At 35.2% G+C, this 26,928-nt stretch overlaps 1 protein-coding gene across 4 annotated transcripts in view; it reads right to left on the reverse strand.

The window, feature by feature from the left end:
* Window positions 1-26,928, reverse strand: part of USP25 (ubiquitin specific peptidase 25) — a 155,533-nt gene that overhangs the window by 48,601 nt on the left and 80,004 nt on the right. For all 4 annotated transcript variants that reach the window (XM_061134150.1, XM_061134151.1, XM_061134153.1 and 1 more), the window contains exons 9-17: window positions 21,482-21,555; window positions 16,712-16,860; window positions 9,549-9,676; window positions 9,116-9,211; window positions 7,815-7,976; window positions 6,846-7,072; window positions 3,919-3,989; window positions 2,976-3,204; window positions 1,383-1,583 (exon numbers count right to left, since the gene is read on the reverse strand). In XM_061134150.1, the coding sequence (XP_060990133.1) occupies window positions 1,383-1,583; window positions 2,976-3,204; window positions 3,919-3,989; window positions 6,846-7,072; window positions 7,815-7,976; window positions 9,116-9,211; window positions 9,549-9,676; window positions 16,712-16,860; window positions 21,482-21,555 (1,337 nt within the window). The remainder of the gene's footprint in view (window positions 1-1,382; window positions 1,584-2,975; window positions 3,205-3,918; window positions 3,990-6,845; window positions 7,073-7,814; window positions 7,977-9,115; window positions 9,212-9,548; window positions 9,677-16,711; window positions 16,861-21,481; window positions 21,556-26,928) is intronic.

Raw genomic sequence — 26,928 nt, forward strand, 5'->3', positions numbered from 1 at the left:
AACCTCTTGATAGCTACTGAGCTATTTTATTTTCTACTAACATGGACAAGGTTACTATAATGAAACTGCACTGTTGTAAAACTATAGAGTTTCACCTGCTCTACACATTGGCCTTTGATGGACGTGAAGAAAGCGCAGTCCTCATCTGGTATAGCTCACCAAAGACTACAATGGTGGTTCTGAGAGACACTCTACTGCATACTGCATTTATGTATCAATATGGCAGTATAACACCGTTTTCATAGTCTTTAAAAAATGCTGAATCAATGCTGCTTAAAATCAAGATGAAGGACTCAACTATTCAATTTGCATGAAGGCAAGTTGCAAGATTTGTGGAAAGATTTGTGCGTGCCTGTTCAGCAGTCACCACAACACACTGTAGTCTTACAGATCTCTCATTCAAAGAGTAAATCTGTCTAAAGTTCAAAGGAGAATGCTAAGACTTATCTAGGTAAAGGTGCATAGGAATCTGTCTGTAAAAGACAAAATCAAACAAACACTGAGAATGCTTTCTTAAAAAATAAAAACAAAACACACAACCTTACAAAAAAGGGTGATTCAAAATGATCCACTCACGATAAATTAAAAAAAAAAAGGGAAAGACAAATGAGTTTAAGGAAAAGATCTAATTTATCTCTTCTCATTTCCCTAACCACTAAACAGAAATAGTATCTTCTTTACAATACAAAATATCATCTTAAATTATATTCACAACTTAATCATAAGACGAATCTTAAGAAAACCATTGGACATTGTATTTTCAATTGTGCTAGAATGTATTTTATTTTTGTAGTTCTTAATATTTTATTGATTTCATCAGCTAATAATAACAGAATTGTTAAAATATTTATATTTTTATATACTTCTCATTTGTTTTATAGATTACACAGATTTTCTTCACTTGGAATATATTAAAAATTTAGTTGCCACTACTCTGTCTTTTAAGAATTCTGAAAAGAATCAAATAAATACTCTACACTAACTAATACTATTTACCAGTAGTGTTATTTTGCTTAACTATGAAATTACTAGAGTGCATTCTCTTGAAAACTTTAGTGAATTGGCAGTTTCACAGTTTTTCTAGGTATCTTACCAAGAAAAGTCAGTCAAAGTAGGCAACATACATAGATGGAGAATTAGCAAAATCATCTCATTCAGCTTAAAAATGGTATATATGTATATATAGCGTTATATGGCAAAGGGGTAAACTAAGTTGTTGCCTTTTGTCTCTCAGTGATGGAATTTCAGATTTTTTTAATTGGAGTCTCCAAACTCTAGGATAAAGTTTTTTGCTCTTGCTTTTTCAATAAGCATATCTTACTTTTATAATAATTATCAATAATAAATATGAAATTGATAAAATGCAATAAACATGGACTAACCTGTTGTCACAGAAGACTCGGACTCTCTCAATTTCTGAGATGCTAGAAGTTTTTCCTGTAAGGCTTTCTGAGCAAGTTGTGCATCCCATTCTTCTAGTTCTTTCTCAAATCGCTGGTTGTCTTCCTCAACAAAATCTCTTAAGTCGGGGGGTAGTGTTTCTATTCCAACAAGGGCCTGCCCAGTTTCTTTATTAAACTCCTCTGCAAATCATATTTCAAAAACTATTATAAAATTAAGGATTAAAAGAAAAATGCAAAGTTCAAAATAGAAGGTATTTAAAATTATTACCATCTAGCAAATTAATATTACCTATATATTAAAAGAAAACTCAATCAAATGCTCAGAAAAGCAAGATGCAAATATGTGATTATCCATTATAGGTAATGTTCTCAGCTTTTATTTTTATTCTTAAGAGTAAAAAAAAATGAAACAAGACATAAAGCCAAAATTGTTGCTACTCAAACACTGACGCAGTACTACTTTTTCTACTATAAAATACCAGATACTTGATTATTCATGAAGTAAAACTTACCACAAAATGACAAGTAACACATAACCTCAAAGCTCAAAACAACTAAAATTCCTTTCCATCTGAAGCAGTTAAGTATAGCAATATATTTATATACAATTTGAAATCTAATCAATATAGGAAAGTTTTTTTAAAAATCACATAAATAGAATCTAAAAAGGTTACTCAACCTCTACCACACACACATAAATTAAATTTTAGCTTTTCAGTCATAAATCCAGCAAATTTTGCTGAATGGTTAAATACAAAAGGAAAGTTGATTTCTATCAGTCTCAACAAACCTTTATGTGCTTTCTTTTTTATATGCAAAGTCTGTATTAGAATATGAAAAGTAAAAAGATTAAGACCGTGTCATAGTATGACATGGTCCCTGTCTGTAAGCAGGTCAGAGTGAAGTGGGAAAGGCAAGCCAGCATATAATTCCAGCACAGTAAGTGCCCAATACAGGTATGCTATGAGAAGACAAGAAGGGATACTTGCTGGCAGGTTCAAGGAAAACCTGGCAAGGCAGATGACACCTGAGTTGAATCTTGAGATGAGCAGGAATTAGGCAAAAGAAGAAACAAGATCATCATTGCCAAAAATAAAAACATAAGAACATATTGATATAAATATGTGAAATGATTTGGTGTGATCCAAAGAAGTTTAAGTATCAGTCAAGTATATAAAGTTTGAAATGGAAAGTGGTTATAAATGAATCTGGAGAGACAATTAGAAGCCAGATAATGGAGGCTTTACAAGTTAGGCTAAGAAGTTTGAAGATGAGTCAATGTGTGATACAGTCATGAAAGGGATTTTAGCAAGGAGAAAAAGTCCAATTTATATTTTATAATAGTTACTATATAGTTAACTTTGAATACAAAATATATCCCAATTCTCAGCCCTGGTCACATTACTTTGCAATTCCAGTTTTCTCACTTACAATAACCCAAAAGCATTTTCCAAATATATCCATCACCTTCTTGAGTAAACTACACTTAACTAATCACACCGGAGACCAGAATCAAATTAAAGAGCTACTTATTTAAAAATATATATTGCCCTATATATTTCATATTCTTACCTTGTATTAAGAACTGTGGTTTGTCATTTATGTACATTAAACAGTATGCACTGGCATTTCTGTAACCACCGAAAGAGTCCCTCACTAGCTCTTCCCAGGACGATTTTGTTACAGCAATATCATTGTACTTCATCCACCTGCTCTCACGGTGATCAAAAATGTATGCCCAGTAGTGTCCGGCATTAGCTTGACCTTCATGAACTAAAACAGCATGTAAACGATAAGGAACCTAAACACAAGAACAGAAGAGTTAAACTGCAGGTAAGTGCTCTATTATAACCATCTCTCATGAGACTCACAAATCATCTGATGTGAGGGTTCCCTCGAAGCATATGTTTTTTAAGAAGAGTAAACTGGCTGGGATTACAGTTTCGAAAAAATTAAACTATGAAATAAAAAAAGGCAGGGAAGAGGGAGGATAAGTAAACTAAAGACAGGTAAGGCAGACAGGTGTGTAAATAGGATGATTTTCAAAACTCTGGAAATATATTTGTTGATTTATTTAAGCTATCTTTAGAATAAAGAATTTATATGAATATTTATACATTTAGCACATGATTTGTTTAAATTTTCATAATTATAAATTGGTGGGTAAGTTCAGCAAAATGGCATATATAAAGAGCCATTATATAAATCTCAGAAGTTTAAATGTAACTGAGCCCTTTACCTTCTCACATAATCATTGTATCCTTAAACAACCATATAATTTCTCCCATATAATTTTTTTTTTCCCATATAATTTCTTAAAAATACTGAAGCACTTTGAAAAATTTTAATAAATTTTATTATAAAAGAATAAAATGGTAGGTAATACAGAGGAAAAATAACATAAAAATCTTAAAGTTCAGCAATTTTATAACACAAAGTATGAGAATTAAGCCAACATAAAGATAAAATATGTAAATAATTTAGATAATGCTTACTAGCTCAAAATTCAACTTACTTGGATCATAGATTTGTCAGAATACATTAGCTCAATTGTGCGATGGATTCTAGATATGCTTTCCTGTAAATCTAAGGACAGAAGATGCCATTTAATGATCAAAATCAAGTATGTTTCTACTGAGACTTGTAAGTTAGGGAATAAATGTTTTCCTACAAATATGCTAGAGGAGTAAGAAAAAGTTTCTAAAACTGTTCTTAAAAACATTACTATTCAGAGTCTGTATAAAATGAATTCAGTTCTCCTTAATAAAAGATGCAGCACAAATGAGAAATTAAAAACCAAACAAATACAGTTTAACAACAAACAGAGCCAAAAAACCTGAATTTTGTTCAAAGTTATAAAAGAAGGTTCCAATGAAAATTAAAGTTAACCCCCCACACATATTTGTATAAAACAGGAAAACTTTACCATGAAATAAAGTAACTTCATCATATATCACACACACATATACATATATATATGTAACTGAATAAAAATTCACTATAATCACCAATGGAAATAAAGTTGTGAGACTCCCATTAGCTGCTATTTCTACTTTAAGTAGAAATGTATCCTACACAATAACTTATAGGCAGGGATGTGCACCACTATATTACCCATAATTATTTTTTAAAACTCAGAGACAACCTAAATATCTGTCATACAGTATAACCAAATAATTCTATGAAGCTATTAAAAAGAATCAAGCAGAAAATATCAAAGCCTACCAAAAAAAAAGAAGTAACTTTAGAACAGGAAAGGCCTTTTTTTTTTTTTTAGCTTGATAGAAAATCCAGTAACCATAAATGCAAAGACTCCTCCTCAAATTTAAGCAAAATCTATAGCATAGAAACAAAAACAAAAACCAACATAAAGAAAATTAAATGACAAACTGGAAAAATATTATTTGCCACATACGCTACAGGTAACAGGTTAATAGGGCTTCCCTGGTAGCTCAGCTGGTAAAGAATCCGCCAGCAATGAAGGAGACCCCAGTTCGATTCCTGGGTCGTCAGGAAGATCCCCTGGAGAAGGGACATGCTACCCACTCCAGTATTCTTGGGCTTCCCTGGTGCATCACACAGAAAAGAATCCACCTGCAATGCAGGAGACCTGGGTTCGATCCCTGGGTGGGGAAGATCCCCTGGAGGAGGGTATGGTAACCCACTCTGGTATTCTTGCCTGGAGAATCCCCATGGACAGAGGAGCCTGGCGGGCTATAGTCCACAGGGTTGCAAAGAGTCGGACATGACTGAGTGACTACGCACAGCACAACAGGCTAATATTCAAAACATTTAAGCTTCTATTAAGCAATAAGACAAACTGCTCAATACAAAAATTGGGTAAATACCACAAATTTATTCAAAAACAGAATTTCACTCCTGATTAATGAAATTGAAATCAAGACACTGTAATACCATTTTCATTTCAACTATCAGACTACCACGAATTAAAAGGTGCCCAGGGCTAGGGAGAATACTGGGAAACAGGGTGTCTCACACAAAATTAGAGAGACTCTAAACTGGTTCATTGCTTGGAGGGGGGTGGGAATCTTTAATACCTGATCCATAGGTCCAAAACCATATGACATGTCTCTCAAGTTCCTCAATTTAAAATGACCAAAAGTGGACTCATCATATATCTATTTCCTTCCCCAAGGTGGAGGCGACCCACCATTCTGCCCTTTTCCGTAGTACATTCTATCCACTTAGTTAACGACACCACCATGAGTAACTGAGGGAATCAACCCTGATACCCCTCTGTCTCTCACCTCTAGTCAAGGACCCACATCTGTCAGCTGTCTCCAAAGAATAAACCCAATTCATTTCTTTCTTCCCTGAATGCTACTTCCCTGGTGTCAAAAGCGTCTTAGTTTTCAGCTTTCTGACTGGAATCTTACAGAAACAAACACAACATGCCTAGTTCAGTAGAAAATTATCCAACAACCTAACACAGTCTTCAGGAAAAACTATGTGCTTAAGTAATGTTCACTAATGATTTCAAATATAAAAAATTCCCTTATATATGAAAACACTAAGGAAAATCTTCACAGTAACTAATGCTGTTAGTTGCTCTCCCACCTTATTTACTCTCTATTAAGTTAGGACTGCTCTTTATTTCCATATTGTCTATAAAGCATCTAGTTGGGCTTTAAAACTAGATTTAAAACCTAACAAGTGATGTTGTTTAATGTAAGTCCAACCTTTGGATATAAAAGAGTAACTCCTAGATTTTTTCCACAGATCAAGAAAAATGATGATAAAGTCTACCATAAAATATCGACATCACTTCATTTTAGCAACACTGAAGTAGGAAGGAGATAATTTCAGAACAAAGGAGCACTCCTTCCAAGAATGGAGAGACAGCAACTTAATACCAACACGCTCACTGCTCCTCCCCTACCAGAGCACTGTCCTTATTTTTCTTATGCCAGTTAAAACTAGTTACATTCTGGCACTGAGTTAATAGATCATAGCTGGAAATCTGCTAGAGCAGACTGAAAATTAAAATTCACATTTCTAATTCTTCAACCTAGAGAAAATGTTTTTCACTTGAACCCAGCACAGACATCAAGAGAGGTACATAGTTGGTTACGTACAAAATCTGATGCTGGATGATGTTTCACCAATGGAGTACCTGTGAATACCAGCTTGATATAAATTTAGAGCACTAAACCAGAAAATCAGACCATCTGCTAGGTCATTAATCAGCTAAGTAATCCAAGGAAAATCTTTTGGTCTCTCTAGAACTGATAATAAGATCATAAAAAAGGAAGCCAAATGAGCTCATTTTATAGAAAACACTTTGTAAGGGGGAAAGAAAAAACCAAAAAAAACCCGTTTTTAATATTTACAAATGAAACCCATAGATGACCTCCCTTCTCAATTTTAACATTAACCATGTCCATCTGAGGTGAGAGTATTCTGCTGTGAGAAGCGTCTTACCTCTGGTGTCATTTTCTATTTCTGTCCTCCAGCGATGTAAACAGCTTTCTAGCACAGAGAGTTCTTCTTCTGTTATGTGCCTTGGTGCCGGATGCATGGGCAAGTCTGGAGGTATCCGAGACTGCGTGAATGGTTTGTGTATTACTGATCTTGATGAAATGGCAGCTATTGACGCGGGTGACGTGCTTGGCAGTTCTGAAGAAGGAGCTCCCTGTTGGTCTGTTGTGCTGTATTTTTAAAGCAGAGAATATTCACTATTAAACTTTCCAAAATGAAGCTCTGGACAAAGATTATGAGATAAATAAACAATATTAAGTTGGCTTATAGTTACAAAAGAAGAGTTTTCTTAAAAAAAGAAGTATATGTAAATCCATGGCTGATTCATATCAATGTATGACAAAACCCACTGGGAAAAAAAAAAAAAAAAATAATAATAATAATAAAAAAAAAATCAAAAAAAAAAATAAATAAAAAAAAAAAAAAAAAAAAAAAAAAGTATGTGGATTAATGTAATATCCAAACGAGATTCCTACTACATGGAACTACATTATTATAAGGCTAAAACGGGGGCTTTATATTATAAATGGCTCAATAGTATTTCTTTATACAAATCATACATATACCAGATTTATAAACCTTCCCTTGCTGATACTTACCAGTTCACACTACAGAAAAAAATTCTCATTTAATAGTAGTATTTTCACAGATGGAAAGAAAGGCTGATACATATACCAAAACAGCCTAAAATATAATTCTGAATGGAAAAAAATATGAAAATTTTAATCCACAGCCATAAAAAATCCATTGAAACAATGAAATAAGAAAGCCCGCAGAAGACCTACACAATCTTCTAAGTTCACTAAAATAAATCACAACATGCATTTTATAAAAACCTTCTCTAAAGGTATCAATTACAATATTACATAATACAGGAACACAGCTGTCTCTTCTATCAAGAAAACTTTTTACCTTGGTAATGTCTGTGATGGTACAGATCCACTAGATGGGGAACTAGCATCAATATCATCAACAGGAGAAGTGCAAACAGGTTTACTTGAGGCAAATTCCAGGGCATACTGCAGAACGTCCACCAAGGGGAAGCGTTTGGGACCCGAGCCATAACTTAAGTATCTGTTAACCATAAAACGCATGAATGCTTCCATTTGTGTAAAAAGCACATTTATTTCAATAATTGTTCTAAAACAATTTCTAAAAACACTTTAATATTCCTCAACAGTGAAATTAATTTTGCTTTCAAATGATGGTAAAACTACATGTACATTCAAGAAATAAGTTAAATGTTCTCTAGAGGAACAAAACCAAAGCTGAGAAGACTGAATGTGTATATACACTTTTATAAATTTCAAATGCTGCTATAATCCAACAGTAAAATGAAAAGTGACATTTTCATCTCCTCAAGCTTTTTATTTTTAGATCTGTCATCTGGTCTTAAGATGATGCCTAATATTATCCCCCTCCTTTTACCTCTGATTATATTCCAATATGATTATTGATACCTTTTAAGAATTAAAACTATTGAAAAATAAGATATTTTATATTAAAAGCTTTAGATTACTCATTTTCAAGTGAACAGTAAAAAAAGGGGATGCAGATTAGATAAGAGGTTGCACACGGGGATCTTTCAGACCACATTTTAGCCTGTAGACTTCTGTCTGAACTACAGACTACTTGACAGTCTAGATTCTGGCTTCTTTTGGAAACAATCTAAAGCTCCAGACAACAGGGAGTTGATATTCACGCATGGCACTGCCTAGTATAGACGGCAGGCACCATCTCTCCACAGCGATGTGCTCTCTGACTCCCCCTGCTCACTTGACTCGCTTCCCTTCTTTATAAAGATTCCATTCTTCTTTATAAAGCTCATAGGCATCTGTGCTTGTATCTTCAGTCTTAAGCAGAAAAACTCAGTTACCATTCATTAATGGAAATCTCAAGAGTAGTATTTAACCTCACACAAGCAGAAACCTCAATCATAAATTAGTTTAACTTTGTATTATCAGCACCATGAGTATTACCTCTTGACAGTGGGAATATTTAATTTTAGGTAATAATTTTTAATGCCAACTATGAATTATTTTAGTCTCTAACACAACTCAAGCCTAAACTATTCAAGCAAAATATCCATCCAGAATGATTCTCTATATGTAGGACCATAAGTCATTCAAAGCAAATTTTATATTAAAATTCTAAATAGTCATTAAGAATATGAGTTCCTATAATTAGTTCATAATTTCATAAAGTTTCAATACCTTTCAAGTCTTTGTTGTAATACTGTGAGGTAATCTTTTAGTCTCTTGATCTCTTCCCTCTTAATTCTTGTTATTTCTCTGTTTCTATGCATGTATCTATCAGGAAAAATAAATACAGCAATTATCAGTATTCCCAAGCAAGAAACAGATACAATATTAAGTAGCCACCACCACAGAAGATTAACTTATCTAAAATTTTATAATAAAACATTAGAGAATACAAATTATAACATTATTGTGACATTATTCCCAGTAACTACACTTTTCTAAATAAAAAGAGAACTCCATTTTCCTTGACAAATGGTATACAAACATTATGCAAAAAGTAAAACTTTTTAAGGAAATTAAGCAAAAATTTTCCCTAAGAACAGTAACTCTTTACTTGGATACTAAATTGTTTCAAAACTAAGTCATGCTGTATACCAAGCCATACCTGTCCAGATATAAAACTTGAGGAAATTCTAATTTATTGTGAATTTTTTCTGGTCTTCCCAGTGCCTGATTAAATTCAAATCTTGACAATTCAAAGGTTAATACAGGCGGTAGTTCTGTAAACCAATGCTGAAAGAAAACAAGAAAAAACCTTAACGCGACCTTTTTATTTCCTCCACTACAATTTAAATTGCACAGAATGTTTGTTAGCAGTGGCATTTTTACATGCATCATCACAATGCTAACATCACAAATAACTGATTGGGTATGCAATTTAGTCAAAACTCAACTTCTTCCTAAAAGTTTTTCACACCTTTTGAAAATTCCAATAGGATAACAAATAGGAAAGAGAAAAATCTTCTAATGACTCTTCTTCATTGGTAATTCTTTACATTAGAATTTCTAACCCAAAGTGAAAAACATTGAATGAAAGTATGGCTTAGTATCTCAATTTTTGCGGCTTCTTCAATCTTATGTCACAGTTATTACCAGGAAAGACACATTACTTAATATCATCAACTACACCCTCAAAAACCTCTGAGGAAGTTACTTGTAAGATGTTAACATACATGTAAATCCATGGCTGATTCATATCAATGTATGACAAAACCCACTGGAAAAAAAAAAAAATAATAATAAAAAAAAAAAAAAAAGATGTTAACATACAAAAGAAAAAAATATTTTACAGCATAAAAGATCACAATTCTCATGATAAAGCTAGAAACTGATACTTCCTTGTTTTAAATTTAAAGTTCCTACTAGAATTTTGGCAAATTTAAGAAAGAGATCGATTACCATCAAATATAGCATTTATATTAATGATAATTACATTTAACATCTTTAAAAATTACTAGTGCTTAAAGATTTGAATGCCTGCTTGCTATGAGGCGGCAACTCCACACACTTTGGCAACTGTTCAGTTAAGCATAAAATGCAACAGAACTTCAGAATTATTTTAATAAACAGATTCAAACTTTACATAAGCCATATTTATTCAAAGAGAAAGAAAAATGAAAAAACTTGTGAATCAACAAATACAGAAGTATAAAATAATGTAACAAGTATTTTTCAAATGTTTATTTTAAGCTGTGCAGTGTCCTTCTGTAAAAAGAAATTGTGGCATACTATATTATTTATGGTATTTTCAAGGGCCACAAAATGTTACCACATAAATGTCAATAAGCTCAGTATGCTAATTTAAACATCCAAGAGAGAAAAAAAAGGAGGAAAAGGCACATTTGGCAAATTGAATATGATCTTGTATGTTGCTACTTTTCACTAAACAAAATCAGTTAAAGTAAATGGTTATTCAAAACTATTTCATACTTCCCTGGCAGCCCAGTGGTTAAGACTCACAGGTCTAGGGTTCAATTCCTAGTCAGAAATTTAAGATTCCACATGCCACACAGCTTGGCTACAAAAAGAAATGCTAATGACTACTTGAATTGAGATTTCCTGAGTTGGAGCTGGTTGATCTTTTACCGAAAGCTGAAGTTAAAGGAATTTGTTTTACATGGATATTATCTGAAACTGACAAGAGAAAGTTATGAAAAGTCTATTATTAGAAATATCCCTTAAATTTTAAAATTTCTTGAGCAAAGTTTGCCTATTTGCTTTGGCGAGGTGTTTTTTTTTTGTTTGTTTGTTTTTTTCAGTTAGTTTTAATCCACACCTAAAGTTATTATTAAGAATTAAAATATACTCTACACATATCACAAGGGAAACTTTTGATGTCTTAGGATGACACTCTCTATTCAATGTCATAACACTCGAAAAGTACTATTACCTTCATTTTTTCTTGCAGTGGTTTATATGATACTATTTAAAATTAAATATAACTATTAAGGTATCTTACTGTTCAGCTTTAAATAACAAACATACTTTAATCCATGGAAACCTGCAATGGCTAACAGAAATGAAATGACCCAGTTTGGTGGCATGCTTTTCTGTAAACCATAAACAGTCCAGGAAACAGGTTCCATATCTTATGAAAGAATGTTCATAATATGTTATGTCTCTGTGTGGATTTGTTTAATCTAACAGCAATGACAGATTTTTCCTACTACAGGAGTGCAAGGGATTTCACTTTTTCATTTTAATGCTACTCAGGACAAGAAGGGATAGCCAGACACTCCCTAAATTATTTAAAAAAATATTATGGGTGTGTTGAGCTCTCTGATTTTTAAGTACAGCAGTATATAAAAGAGAATTTTAAATAATATAAAACAATACATTTTTTTCCTTTCAAAGTATTTTCCCATTTAGTAACAACCTATACTTAATTCTCTGATAAGCCATGAGTTTTGTGAAACACAGGTCACTAAAGGTAAAAATGATGCTTATATTCTTGATATCTCAAAACACATAGCATCATTATTACTATTCTTATTACTACATTATATAACAAACGGACAGGGGTAATAGATTTTTGAAGTTAGTAAAAAGGAACAGTATTGGCAACAAAAGTACTCCTGAATTTACTCTAAATATAAATCTGAGCTGTTAAAATATTTTCTAGAGAGAACGTAGTCATTTCTAAGAGTTAATAGCAGATTCTTCTATTAAGATGATTTAAATATCTTGCTTTTGTGAGCTTACATGTATATTGGGCGGGGGGAATAAGAAAAAACAGACTTATTACTGCAAATTCCCCACAGAACATCAAATAAAGCTAGGATGTAACTAAGCCTTAGAGGAGAAAACTTCCAATTCCAATTCAAAACTCAATTTCAGTCATTTGATTGTCTTCACTCCTTTGCCCTATTTATCTCCTATATAATGTCTACATATATCTAATATGGCACATGTAGGTATTAAATCTGTAATGTAGTTTTTAGCTAAAGCTCTGTAAAATTTCTCTCAGCACTTTGATTATAACTTGTACAACCCCGAAGGGAAATTTGGCAGCACTTACATTTCTAAACGAGTATGCCCTGTGACCTAAAGATTCCATTTCTAACTATCCTTCATTCCAAAGTGCGCAAGGTTATTTATAGAAGACATTCTTTGAAATAATTCTTTATCCAAAAGTTTCACAGAAGAATTAAATCAATTTAATTTTATAAATACTAGCTATGGTGATACTATGCAGGTTCTAAAAACAATGATGAAAAGCTAGATATTGACATGGAAGGATGTTCACAATATACTGGTAAGTAAAAAACAATGCAAGTCTCAAAACAGTATGAACAAATACAAACATTCATATGCGCACATCTAAAAGGATGTACATCACAGTACTAGCAGTGAACACCTACAGCAGAAGTGAGGTGTTTACTCTTTGAAATTCTCATCGATAGGCAACGAAAAAACAGTTCCAGGTTTCTTGGAGAGATTAACTCATCTATAAATAGCATACCATTTAATTAAAAGTTATGATTTAGAAAAAAATTTGGAAGTAATTATTTTACATATGACCATTTTTTATTTATTCAGTTGATTCTTGGTATGTCATTAAAGAAATGTAAATTCTTATAGCCCACTGAATGTTTCACCATAGCAATTCTGGAGACAAGTTCAGTTCAGTTCAGTTGCTCAGTCATGTCCGACTCTCTGCGACCCCGTGAATCATAGCACGCCAGGCCTCCCTGTCCATCACCAAGTCCCGGAGTTTACTCAAACTCATGTCCACTGAGTCGGTGATGCGATCCAACCACCTCATCCTCTGTCGTCCCCTTCTCCTCCTGCCACCAATCCCTCCCAGCATCAGGGTCTTTTCAAATGAGTCAGCCCTTTGCATCAGGTGGCTAAAGTATTGGAGTTTCAGCTTCAGCATCAGTCCTTCCAATGAACATCCAGGACTCATCTCCTTTAGGATGGACTGGTTGGATCTCCTTGCAGTCCAAGGGACTCTCAAGAGTCTTCTCCAACACCACAGTTCAAAAGCATCAATTCTTCAGCGATCAGCTTTCTTTATAGTCCAACTCCCATATCCATACATGACTACTGGAAAAACCATAGCCTTGACTAGACGGACCTTTGTTGACAAAGTAATGTCTCTGCTTTTTAATATGCTGTCTAGGTTGGTCATAACTTTCCTTCCAAGGAGTAAGTGTCTTTTAATTTGATGGCTACAATCACCTCTGCAGTGATTTTGGAGCCCAGAAAAATAAAGTCAGCCACTGTTTCCCCATCTATTTGCCATGAGTGATGGGACCAGATGCCATGATCTTAGTTTTCTGAATGTTGAGCTTTAAGCCAACTTTTTCACTTTCCTCTTTCACTTTCATCAAGAGGCTCTTTAGTTCTTCACTTTCTGCCATAAGGGTGGTGTCATCTGCATATCTGAGGTTATTGATATGTCTCCCGGCAATCTTGATTCCAGCTTGTGCTTCCTCCAGCCCAACATTTCTCATATGTACTCTGCATATAAGTTAAATAAGCAGGGTGACAATACACAGCCTTGACATACTCCTTTTCCTATTTGGAACCAGTCTGTTGTTCCATGTCCAGTTCTAACTGCTGCTTCCTAACCTGCATATAGGTTTCTCAAGAGGCAGGTCAGGTGCTCTGGTATTCCCATCTCTTTCAGAATTTTCAACAGTTTATTGTGATCCACACAGTCAAAGGCTTTGGCATAGTCAATAGAGCAGAAATAGATGTTTTTCTGGAACTCTGTTGCTTTCTCAACGATCCACGGATGTTGGCAATTTGATCTCTGGTTCCTCTGCCTTTTCTAAAACCAGCTTGAACATCTGGAAGTTCACGGTTCATGTATTGCTGAAGCCTGGCTTGGAGAATTTTAAGCATCACTTTACTAGCGTGTGAGATGAGTGCAATTGTGTGGCAGTTTGAGCATTCTTTGGCATTGCCTTTCTTTGGGATTGGAATGAAAACTGACCTTTTCCTTCCTACATTAGTTGGCCACAGCTGTCTTGCAGAAACATTTAAAAAAAAATGTTTGCTGCATCAAAGTAGTCAGTAATTTTTATTAAATAATAGCATAAGAGATAAAAGGTATTAACATCAGGGGTTATGCCAATTTAAAAACAAGCCTAAAATGCTATTCATTGGTGTTTATAGAGAAATAAAATAGTTTTTTTTTCTGAAGGACACAATGGAATCAAACTATTATTTAAGGGCATTACTAAAACCTTTTAAGATATTCTACTCTGGTCAGTGATAGTCACTTAAACTAGGCTGACTTATTGAAACTACCATGTCCAGCAAATCTAGGCAAATGAACTAGTAATCACAGGTAACCATATTAGCCATTATTGAGGAACTAGCTATTATTCATCTCCTATTATCTTAACTGAATTTAAATACTAGAGAAGATGACAAGCCACTTGTATACCTTATGCTAGGTGGGAAAATCTAGGCAGAAAATATATATTGCAGTTTAGGGAAGTCAGAGTATGAAGCCAAAGACAGAAAACAAACTAAATCTTCTAAAAAATAAATGATGACATTCAGAGTCAATGTAAGAAAAATATTTTCAAAATCTAGGAATATGTGAGAAATATTATTTACTTATTATTACATTTACCAATAAATCATAATATGTTTCATTTATAAGTTACTTAACATTGTAAGGAAAAGGCCATTCCTTCTCTCCCTGCACAAATCCACTATTCTTCTATTTAATAGCAAACAGACTGCACTTTATAAAGCTCTGTTTTCATGTTCCATCTTGGCATCCTTGGAAAGTTCTAATGTTTAAAGATCTGTTTCCCAATCAGTAAGATAAATAAGCTCAATTTAAGTATTCTTAATTAAAGGTCTATTATCAGAGTCACCTGTGAGCTCTGGTGCTCATGTACCATATCCCTTCCCTAGATTCTGATTTGATAGCTTTGAGGTGGAATCTAGGCATCTGCTGAGAATCACTGAAGTAGATGATCTATATGGTAGACACATAATGTAGGCACACCTACCATTGGCTCAGTTGGTAAAGAACTTGCCTGCAATGTAGGAGACCTGGGTTCGATCCCTGGGTCGGGAAGATCCCCTGGAGGAGGGCATGGCAACCCACTCCAGTATTCTTGCCTGGGAAATCCCATGGTCAGAGGAGCCAGTGGGCTACAGTCCATGGGGTTGCAAGAGTGGGCCATGACTTAGCAACTAAACCACATGTAGAAAGAAAAACTATTTCAAATATTTTCTCTCTCTCTCAAAAAAAGGCAAAAAATAATAATTATTTCCTTTTTGTTTGAATGTGTGAGGGAACACAAGGAGATGAGGATGGCATTAGAAATTATATCTTTTTAAAGAGCACATAATTCAAATAAAAACAATTGATTCTCAAAGACATAAGAACCTAGTCCCTCTTCAGATAAACAGAGATGCAATCAGTTAATAATTATTAAGTGCCTATTCAAAGATAAAAACCTTGGAAACTTTTTTAATACTACTGAGACGTTTCCCTCAGTCAACACACATCACGCACTTCTATCTGCTGGTAACAGGGTTGCAGGACAGAGACCATACTGCCCAAGGCACAGAGTGGTGGATGGCCCAGACGAAGACCCCGACAGAGCTGACACGGAGACGGCTAGTGGCAACTGCTTAACGATGACTGATTTGGACCACACGATCTGTCCTTTCCTTTCTAATATTCTGCATGAATATATGGATAGAAGGATATACAAACTGAGCTAGAGAGATGAATCAAGAGATGAACATGGGTTACAAGACAGAGGCCAGTGGAGACAGATAAATAGGTTTGTAATATCTATTTTAATTCTCTTTTCTTGAGAAAGCAAGTTCTTCCATCTGCCCTTCAGGCAATTGTAACAGTAATTTTGCAAGAAAAGAAGTGTAGTGTTGCCTTTTTGGGCCTGACACATTCCAACATGTTCGATATAAGTAACATACGTCTATATAGAATTCCACCCTAACATCAGTGTTTTCCTTCTTTACTTCCAGCACTAGCATGCTGTAATGGCTGGTACCTTGACTGAAAAGTCTTAAAAGACTGAACAGTGTCCTAAATGAGGATTTTAACATAAAATTTTGAGAAAACACTTTAAATGAAAAGTTAACGTAGATTATAGACTGTATTGACTCTGCAGTTTTCCCCCAAATGTCTAAATTACCATAATTAAATTCAAAAACATTTTCTGATTATTCTCTCAATTATTAGGTAGCTATACAGTTAGAGCCTTACTTAACAACACTGTAGAAGAGACCTATAGGAAAGGGGAATGAAGATGCTAAACTCACCTCTTGACCGGATTTTCCTGAATTTTCTGAATGCAAGGACTCAATTTCTCCTTCAATCATAGCAGCTTCTAGGCATTCATGTAGATCTTTGAATCCATTGACCTGAAGTGGGTACTGACCAAACATTTCAGTATTTTCAAACTTTTTACCTATAAGAGAGGAGAAATTCATATTCCTCAATATGGCCTTTTAGCTTCTAAAAAGTAAATAAATGTATATATTAATTATCTCCTCAACCTAAAAACTATACCTGTTTATGTTTCAGACAAATAGATGGGGAAACAGATGTTTACGTTTCAGGCATATAGATGGGGAAACAATGGAAACAGTGACAGACTTTATTTTCCTGGGCTCCAAAATCTCTGTAGATGGTGACTGCAGCCATGAAATTAAAAAAGACACTTGCTCCTTGGAAGAAAAGCAATGGCAAACCTAGACAGCATATTAAAAAGCAGAGACATTACTTTGCCTACAAAGGTCTGTATAGTTAAAGCTATGGTTTTTCCAGTAGTCATGTATGGATGTGAGAGTTGGACCATAAAGAATGATGAGAACCAAAGAATTAATGCCTTCGAACTGTGGTGCTGGAAGAGTCTCCTGAGAGTCCCTTGGACTGCAAGGATATCAAACTAGTCAATCCTAAAGGAAATCAACCTTGAATATCCATTGGAAGGACTGATGCTGAAGCTGAAGCTCCAGTATTTTGGCCACTTGATGTGAAGAGCCGACTCACTGGAAAAGACTCTGATGCTGGAAAAGACTGAAGGCAGGAGAAGAAGGGGACAACAGAGGATGAGATGGTTGGATGGCAAAACCGACTCAATGGACATTGAGCAAACTCTGGGAGATGGTGAAAGGGAAGCCTGGTATGCTGTAGTCCATGGGCTGCAAAAAGTTGGACACGACTGAGCAACTGAACATTTCAGACAGTTGTAGTTACTATTGTTTTCCTACTGGCTTTTACATGCATGTAAGTATATTCACATACAGCTATGCTATAGACATTAATTACACACTCATATGTGTATACGTAACTATATTTGTGTGTGTGTGTGTGTGTATACGTTTATTCTTTAAAAAAGTACCTTTTAAGGGCAAGATACTGTACTAACATTGAGAATACGTAGCAGCATACAAAAGTTATAGGGTCTCTGAGCTGAGGAAACTTTTAGCCTCTTGGAAAAATGCAATATGCACATTAATTGCACATACAGCTAAGAACAAATATTATTACAGATGTCAGAAAAGGTGTGGTGAGATAGAGTGCTATAAGAAGACATGGAAGGGGAGCAAATCTAGTCTTCAGGGCTGGAAAATGACATTTATGCTGAGACTGCAAAGGTGAATAGGAGGTGGCCAGGCCAGAATTGGAGAGCCAGAGTATTCCTGGCCAAGAACAGCACAGGCAGAAACTTTCAGGTTGCAGAGAACTTGGCACGTTTAAAGAATTAAGGGAAAGGAAGTATAGCTTAGGGGAGCAAAATGGACATGACAATGAAGAGTTAGGTGGGAGAATCAAAACAAAATTCTTAACCAAGTCTAGTAGCCCTTGTTAAGAATTTTTTTCCCAGTATATTCTGAATATAATGGAAAATCACTGAATAATTAAGTATAGGAATAAGAGGCTCAGATTTACATCTCTGAAAAATCCTTATGGTTTCTGTTAAGTGATAAGGCTGGTATGTATATAGAATCCACCTATAAATAAAAGTTGAATGGAATCGGGAGTTAATAATAAAAGTGTATAAAAACATGAAGTAACACATACACACATTTATAAATATATACAAAAGGAAGCACCAATAGGACTTGATTGACTAGTTCATAGGCAGGATGGGGAATAGAAAAGAAAGGAAGGTATCAAGAATGATATTCAGATTTTGAGCATGAACAACTGAATTGATTTTTATGTACTGAAAAGGGCACCAGTGAAGGAAGAGTAGAGGATTTTTTTTTTTTTTTACTTTTGTGTTAAGGTAGCAGGGAAAATCACTGGTTTAGAACGGCCATGATATTTTATGTTGAGAAGAGCTAGACATAAATAAGTCAGTAACTAAGACTGATGTGAAGCTATAAACTGAATAAGTAGCTTATTCATAGCAGGAAATCAAGGGAGTAAATTAGATTGTCCAAGGAATTAGCAAACAAGAGGAAGAGGATCAAAGCTGGGTCCCAAGGCTCTCTTACATTTAGATATAGAAAGAAACTACAAACATAATTCCTAAAAAGTAACAACAGAGGCATGAGAAAGCCAAGATAATATGGTGCACTAGAAGTCAGAGAAGTATTTTCAACAAAAAGGCAGGTAAAAGGAAGAGGAGGAGGAGGATTGGAGTCAACAGCATTAATAGTTGATAAGAATTCAATGAGAACTGAGAGGGATCCAACGGACTATCCAATGGACTAACACATTTAGGAAATTAATAACCTTCAAAAGCCCCCTTTTAGAAGAAGTCTGGAGCCAGAAATAAAAATGAGATAGGTCAAATAAATGGAGAGACAGCAGAGAAAAACAAGATCCTATCTTTAAATAAAGGAGATTATTTCTGAATAAGATTAACTGAAAAAGAACATGTGAAGGGATTTTATTTTTTAAAATTTTATAGATATGAAATACCAGATCATGTCTAAATATTGATGAGAATGACACAGTGAAATGAAGAAGCTAAAGATACAGAAATAAAAGCAAGATAAAGGACAGAAAAAGACCTGAGAGAAACCATGAAAAGATGAGATTCTTAGCACACATAGCCATTGATATTAGACAAAATAAATCCTTTAGTACCTGGAGTGACAAAGAAAAGAATGTGGTGGAGGCAGGAATGGATCCAGGTTGGGAAGCTTAAAGCTCATAAATCTGAGGAAGTCACTTTTCAGAACTATGACAAAAAAAAATTATAAGCACAAAATTAGATCCATGGCCTTAGCCAGGATCCATGGTTAGGTTTCATAAGTTTCAACGTCAATCTATGAAATCCTAGGTAAGGACTTTTTCAGAAAATGAAGAGACAAAGAAATTATATTAAACATAGAAAAATTGGAAATTGCTATTGCAGAAAATGGGAAAGAAGACAGTGATGAAGACAAAGATGAGTGCCAGGGAGGGTTAACGGATTGGGACTAGTGAAGCTTAGAGTCACTGCAACTTCATGATCCACTATCATTAGCCCATTTGAGTGATTTCCTCCTAACAAGAGTCAGGTTCTCAGTACATGCAGAGAGAAGAGGATAATTCCATGAGGGCCAGAGACTAGCCAGAGAGGGGGTGCCAGAAGGGGAAGGGGGAAAGGAGCTTTAGCAATGTATAAGGAGGGTCATAACGGACAAGGAAGGAAAGGAAAAGGCTGAGAACAGAATGGAGGGATCAACAGCCTAAGAGTTCTGGTAGAGCTGACTGAACTTATGCAACAGAGGACTTTAGTAAACAAACTGAGAACTACCCTACCTCAGAGTCACCAGTCTAAAAAAATGCATTAGGAAGATATACGTAAAAATGAGAAGAAAGTGCTCTAAAATATATTGTTAACAAAGCAAATACATAATTCATCTGGAAATGTACGAAATCACATTTATATAGCACAGCAACATTGAAACAACATACCAAAACCAAGTACAAAGACTTCAACACTGATGGAGAAATTTTAATCATCCTTTCTAAGAATCCAGGAAATTAAGGTAGAAGTGCTCATGACGAGTGTAATATTATCAACAGTGCACAGTCACAATCTGATTAGAGCTCCTCAACTTCTACAGATAGTGTTCTACTTCAAATAAAAACTAGTATGACAGTATGGACATCCTAAATAGGAATACAATTCACTATATAAAATATCCCACTATTCATATAATGAATATTTAGCATCTGAGGCAAACAAAATGTACTGACAGCCCAGTACAGCCTGTAGCACATCTAAACCCCGAGTTAGTCTCTGCCTGTTTCCAAATCTCAAGCTATAAAACTATATTCAAACAAAACTTCATGGCAATCCATCACTTAAGATCTTCAAGAAAAATCAAATCCCCAAATTTTATACTTTGGGTAATTTGGGTGAACTTTCAAAAGTTGATCCATAAGACCATTTGGGAAAAACAGTTTTTCAAAAATGTATGCTTTGAAACTTAAGTGATTTTATTACTTGACGTACATTTTATGAATCAGTTTCCTGCCCTTGTTAAGAAAACCAAAGAGTAACTCTTTAGGCCTGGATTTTGACTAATAGGAATACTATCACTTTTAACTGATTTTTTTAAAGGTAAGAGTACAACTCTTCCTTGAAAACTATATTCTAAAGAATTTTATAATCACCCCCTAAATGGGAACCCTGCAAAACCCTGACTATGCTAAATTGATAAGTATAGCTTTTAACTTGCACAGACATGAAACCCTCAAAAGCAGTGACCATCATACCAAGCCCCAGTATTAAACTCTAATATTATTTTTTAAAGAGGCACCAACTGTCACCTTAACAATTCACAGTATCACAGAACCTTTTCCAAGGAAAGAACATCAGATCAACATTAGCTGAGTATCAATTAGCATGTGATAATATACTCTGTACTTTCCTTTATGTGCACTCAATTCTTTGCTTTCATTTTTCTTTTTTTCTTTGCTTTCTATATAAATGATTAGCATTAGCAATGTTAACAGAAACTACTAGACAGAGGAAGTCAAATTAAAAACCATTCCACAAATACAGTCACTATTGTGACAAAGGACCTAACAATTAATAATATGTCAGTTGTAATAAAGAAGTAAATATGCAACTATACCTTCAAGCACTCCCACAGCTAGGAATCTTCCATAGAACAACTCTACCATGGGGTTCTTTGGCTTGTCTTCATCCCTAAAAATCACATTAAAATTATAAATGTGACTACAATTTTTAATTTTTAAAACTGTAATAGAGAAAAGGTTAAAAGAACAATAATAGATGCCAAGACAGTAACGTTTATGCGGTTATTATGTATTTGGCTCTGCTACTCAGTGTTGAGCCAAGATACTTAAATTTATTCTGTTTCTTCACGTGTCAACTGAGAATATTAAAGCCACAAAGCTGTTGTAAGGGTTAAAAACTGTGTGGGACCTCACTGTAAGAAGATATGAACCCTGTTTTTATTCACAAAGTGCCTGATCATTCCATTATCATTTAGAGTATGGACTTTTAGTCATATAATACATGCTTATTTGGACTTGATGGGAAAGAGGAAAAACCACTCTTGCACACTGGCCATTACCAGTGAAATAACAAAATACCAGTTTTGAACCAAGTAGCTAAAGAGGTACGCCAATCTTTTGTAAAGTTTCATGTTGCTGGTAAAATTAGTCATCTGTGAATTTTCCAAATTCTTTAACATATAAATTTGTTTTCTTGTTTTTTTTTTTGCTCGAAGCAAGTAGAAATGGATAATTTTTAACTTTTTCTTTAGTGTTTATACCCTGTGATCTAAAAACACAAAGTTTATCTTGGCCTTGGTATATAAAAGTATGTTTTATCCACAACTGTACAGACTTATTCTTCATAAATTTTGTGTTTAAATTAATAAAACTGATTTGCTTTTTAAAATGAGAGAAAGATACTATTTGTCCCTTGAACTGTTACATGCACCCCCATTTAAACCATAGAACAAGTGGAGGGAAATACTTCACTTAAGCCTTGCAACAACTCTGAGGTAGTATGGTGGTCATTAGTGTTGTACAAAAAGATTTCCAGCCCTCTACTTTCAGATGCATAGTAAGAAGCACTTTCCCATCTACTTTCTATTTAAATTTGAAAAAAAAAAATCTGAATTGTGATAAAATACACACAATATAAAGTTTACCATCTTAACCATCTTTAAGTGTTCAGTTCTGCAGTGTTAAGTACATTCACAACTGTTGTGGAACCAACCTCTAGAACTAATTTCAGCTTGAGAAACCCATTAAACAACTCCAAGTTCCTCCCTCCCATCAGGCCCCGGTAACCGCCATTCTAACCTTCCATTTCTCTGTAAGTGACAACTCTAAACACATCGTATAAGTGAAATACAGTGGTTGTCTTTTTGTGACTGGTGTATTTCACTCAGCATCATGTTTTCAAGGTTCATCCATGTAGCAGGCGTCAGAGTTTCCTTATTTGGTAAGGATATTCCATTGTATATGTATACCACATCTGTATTTCCATTCATCCATGGACATAATCAGCCACTTCCAACATTTGTCTATTGTGAAGAATGCTGCCATGAACATGAATGTGCAGCATCTCTTTGAGACTCTGCCATAAATGCTTTTGGATTTAAATTCAGCAGTGGAATTGCTGGATCATCATGTGGTTAATTTCTGCTGTTCCATCTTTATAAATGCAATTGACAAACAACTGTAAGATATCTGAAGTGTACAACATAATGATTTGATGTATGTATACACTGTGAAAGGACTCCCTCTATTAAATGAAAATTCTACTATTAATTTTTTTAAGGAACCATCATAATGTTTTCCACAGCAGCTGCAACATTTTACATTTCCATCAACAGTGCAAGAAAGTTTCAATTTTTTTCACATTTCAATACTTTTTATTTTCTGGGTTTTTTTTCTTTTTGCTTTGCATAACAGAATGTGAGTGGAGGTAATGTGTGTCATTTCTGGGCTGTAACTTTGCGAGTCAATATACTTTTCACTGATGTGGTGATCCCAGAAGGCTGGGATGAGATGAAGCCTCTGTCATCTGATATGGGGGAGAGGAAAAATACAAAGACTGTCTTGATGTAAAAGTCCATGAATCTTTAGACATGAAGATTAGTACCTCCATTTTCATGCCGTGTACTAGGTTGGTCAAAAAGTTCGTTCGGGTTTTTCCATGACATCTTACCAAACTTTATGGCTAACCCAACAGAAAAACAACATTCCTGGTTTCTCTCCTTATTTTCACACACATACTCCACAGAAAGAGCAATGAAATATCAGGTTGATGTCTTTGACAGAAGAAACTGTAAGAGAGCTGTACTAACTCTGAATTCTCTTTCCAAGGATCTTTTCAATTCTTTGTATCTAAATTTTGGTCTTCTCTCCACTGACCTGTGGTATGCACTGACCCTCCCTAAGGAGTCAGGCTGACAAATTACCCAGAAATCCTTTACCCTGTCCTTCTTTGCAACCTCTCAGAGCTCTTACTCATTACAGTGCATTTAAGCTTTGAATCTCAGGGACCCAGACTGTTGCTATCAACACAAGTGCAAGGAACACAAGTGAAGAACAATTTAAAACACCTGAGACTTCTATAATAGAAATGATATATCCACCACTTGCATGAAGAAACGCTAGACTGACACAAATATCAAAGGCCAAAAGAAATCATCAAAGAAAACTTCTATCGGGGACACCTCGGCCTCAGGAATCAGGCTGGTACAGAAAGAGTTCAAAGATTTACAGCAACTGATACAGTACTCAGTGCTTCCCAATCTTTTTAACTTTAAAAAGTTTTATTTCCATAAACAGTAAAGAAAAACCAAAACTACTGAGAAATAAATGAGAAGTAAATACTTCAAGTAAGGCTTGTGATTTCAGATCAAACAGGAAAGTTCTAGATTTGTTTAAAACAGTTTTAGAAAAAGGAGAGAGAAAATTTGTTAGTTCAGTTCAGTCGCTCAGTCGTGTCCGACTCTTTGCAACCCCAGGGACTGCAGCACGCCAGGCCTCCCTGACCATCACCAACTCCCAGAGTTACTCAAACTCATGTTCACTGAGTCAGTGATGTCATCTAACCATCTCATCCTCTGTCCTCCCCTTCTCCTCCTGCCCTCAATCTTTCCCAGCATCAGGGTCTTTTCTAGTGAGTCAGTTCTTCACATCAGGTGGCCAAAGTATTGGAGTTTCAGCTTCAGCATCAGTCCTTCCAATGAACATTCAGGACTGATTTCTTTTAGGATGGACTGGTTGGATCTCCTTGTAGTCCAAGGGACTCTCAAGAGTCTTCTCCAACACCACAGTTCAAAAGCATCAATTCTTTGGTGTTCAGCTTTCTTCTAGAGTCCAACTCTCATATCCATACATGACTACTGGAAAAACCACAACCTTGACTAGATGGACCTTTGTTGGCAAAGTAATGTCTCTGCTTTTTAATATGCTGTCTAGGTTGGCCCTAACTTTCTTTCCAAGGAGTAAGTGTCTTTTTGTTTCATGGCTGCAGTCACCACCTGCAGTGATTTTGGAGCCCCCCAAAAATAAAGTCTGCCACTGTTTCTCCATCTGTTTGCCATGAAATGATGGGACGAGATGCCATGATCTTAGTTTTCTGAATGTTGAGCTTTAAGCCAACTTTATCACTCACTTCTTTCACTTTCATCAAGAGGCTCTCTAGTTCTTCTTCACTTTCTGCCATAAGGGTGGTGTCATCTGCATTATCTGAGGTTATTAATATTTCTCCTGGCAATCTTGATTCCAGCTTGGGTTTCATCCAGCCCAGCATTTCTCATGATGTACTCTGCATATAAGTTAAATAAGCACGTTGACAACATACAGCCTTGACGTACTCCTTTCCCGATTTGGAACCAGTCTGTTGTTCCATGTCCAGTTTTAACTGTTACTTCCTAACCTGCATACAGATTTCTGAGGAGGCAGGTCAGGAGGTCTGGTATTCCCATCTCTTGAAGAATTTTCCACAATTTATTGTGATCCACACAGTCAGAGACTTTGGCATAGACAATAAAGCAGAAATAGATGTTTTTCTGGAACTCTCTTGCTTTTTCGATGATCCAGCAGATGTTGGTAATTTGATCTCTGGTAACTCATTAGTTACTAGATCAGAAAAGTTGACACTCGAACCAAAAGAATTTTTTAGAAGTAAAATTAGTAAAATAAGGAAAGATCTCCAAACCAGAAAAGAATGATCCTTTCAGAAATAACCAGGATTCAGGAAACAGCCAAGTGGCAATCTAGAGAGAGACAGCAATCAGGGAGCTATCTTGAACAGAGGCTACTACATGAGGTGATTATAGAAAGTCTAGACAAATTTCAGAGGAGGAACTAGGGACTTCAGGGAAAGTACTCAAAGAATTACTGAGAGAACTCCAAAGAGACTCAGCTTCCATAGACGGGGATACAGATAGCATTCACACTCTGGGGAAACATGCTCAATAAATTTTGGGGGTTGGAACTCTAAGGAAAAGTACAAGGAACATGAATTTTACTAAAGAGGAGCCAGGGTGGACAATTGTAGATCAAGTTCACACACAGGCTGTTTGTTGGTCAGACAGGGCAGAATCCTGGTGGAATTCTGCAACACAAAAGAGGTGAAGGTGGGCAATGCCTGTGTGAATAATAAACTACTTGGGCATACTTCTAACTCATATTTCACTAACTCTCACTATGACAGACCCATTAAGACAGCATAGAGGGATAGGGCTGAAAACAAAGTCAAGCAACAAGAAAAAGAAGACATTTGGCCATCAAACAGAACTGGTCCTGTACAAGGTAGGGGTTAAGAGGCAGGTTAAACTATTATGAATTCAGCCAAGACCTCCTTAAAAAGAATGGGGGGAAAAATGTAACTGTACCTTAAAGTAACTCTCCCACCCGGGGCGGGGGGGGGGGGGCAGGAAGGAGCAGAAAGAAATATATACTAAAGGCCTAGAACATTCAAAACTTGAGAAAACAGCTTATCATAGAGATGATGATCTTTACTGGAGCTGGAACTCAGGTTTCAGAAAGCATCAGCGGCAGATTCAGTTCAGCATCGGGATGGGGAGATTTACCAAATGAAACTAACATAAACAAAGAAACTACCTAGAAGGCAGGTTTCACAAATCTAACCAATTTCATACCAAAACGCTATGGTAGCAACCATTGTGGCGTGAAAATATGTTATGAGAAAGACAGCTTATATTCAACGCAGCACTGAGGGCCAGCAAAGTGACGTTTATAAGAAAACTGCAACTTAAGAATTTTGATGAACAGAAAAGAAGAGCACCAGACCACAGCTGTTAGCATCATAAACTTCTAAACACTCCAAAAAGGAAGCAGCTTCCAATGATACATTCTAAGTTTCCCACAACAGAACTTTCCCTCAGATATTGTAGATTTAGTGCCATAATCTAGAGAGATTTCTTCCAACATTAAGTTTATAAGTAGTTGTCTAATAAAAAACCAATTGGCCCTTAATGATAGGCATCATGGCAGAATTAAAACCATGATTTTCTCCATTTATGACGTCATAAAAAGTTTCTGCTATAGTCTTTAGCAACAG

The sequence above is a fragment of the Dama dama genome, chromosome 31, assembly GCF_033118175.1.
Source record: "Dama dama isolate Ldn47 chromosome 31, ASM3311817v1, whole genome shotgun sequence".
NCBI lineage: Eukaryota > Metazoa > Chordata > Mammalia > Artiodactyla > Cervidae > Dama > Dama dama.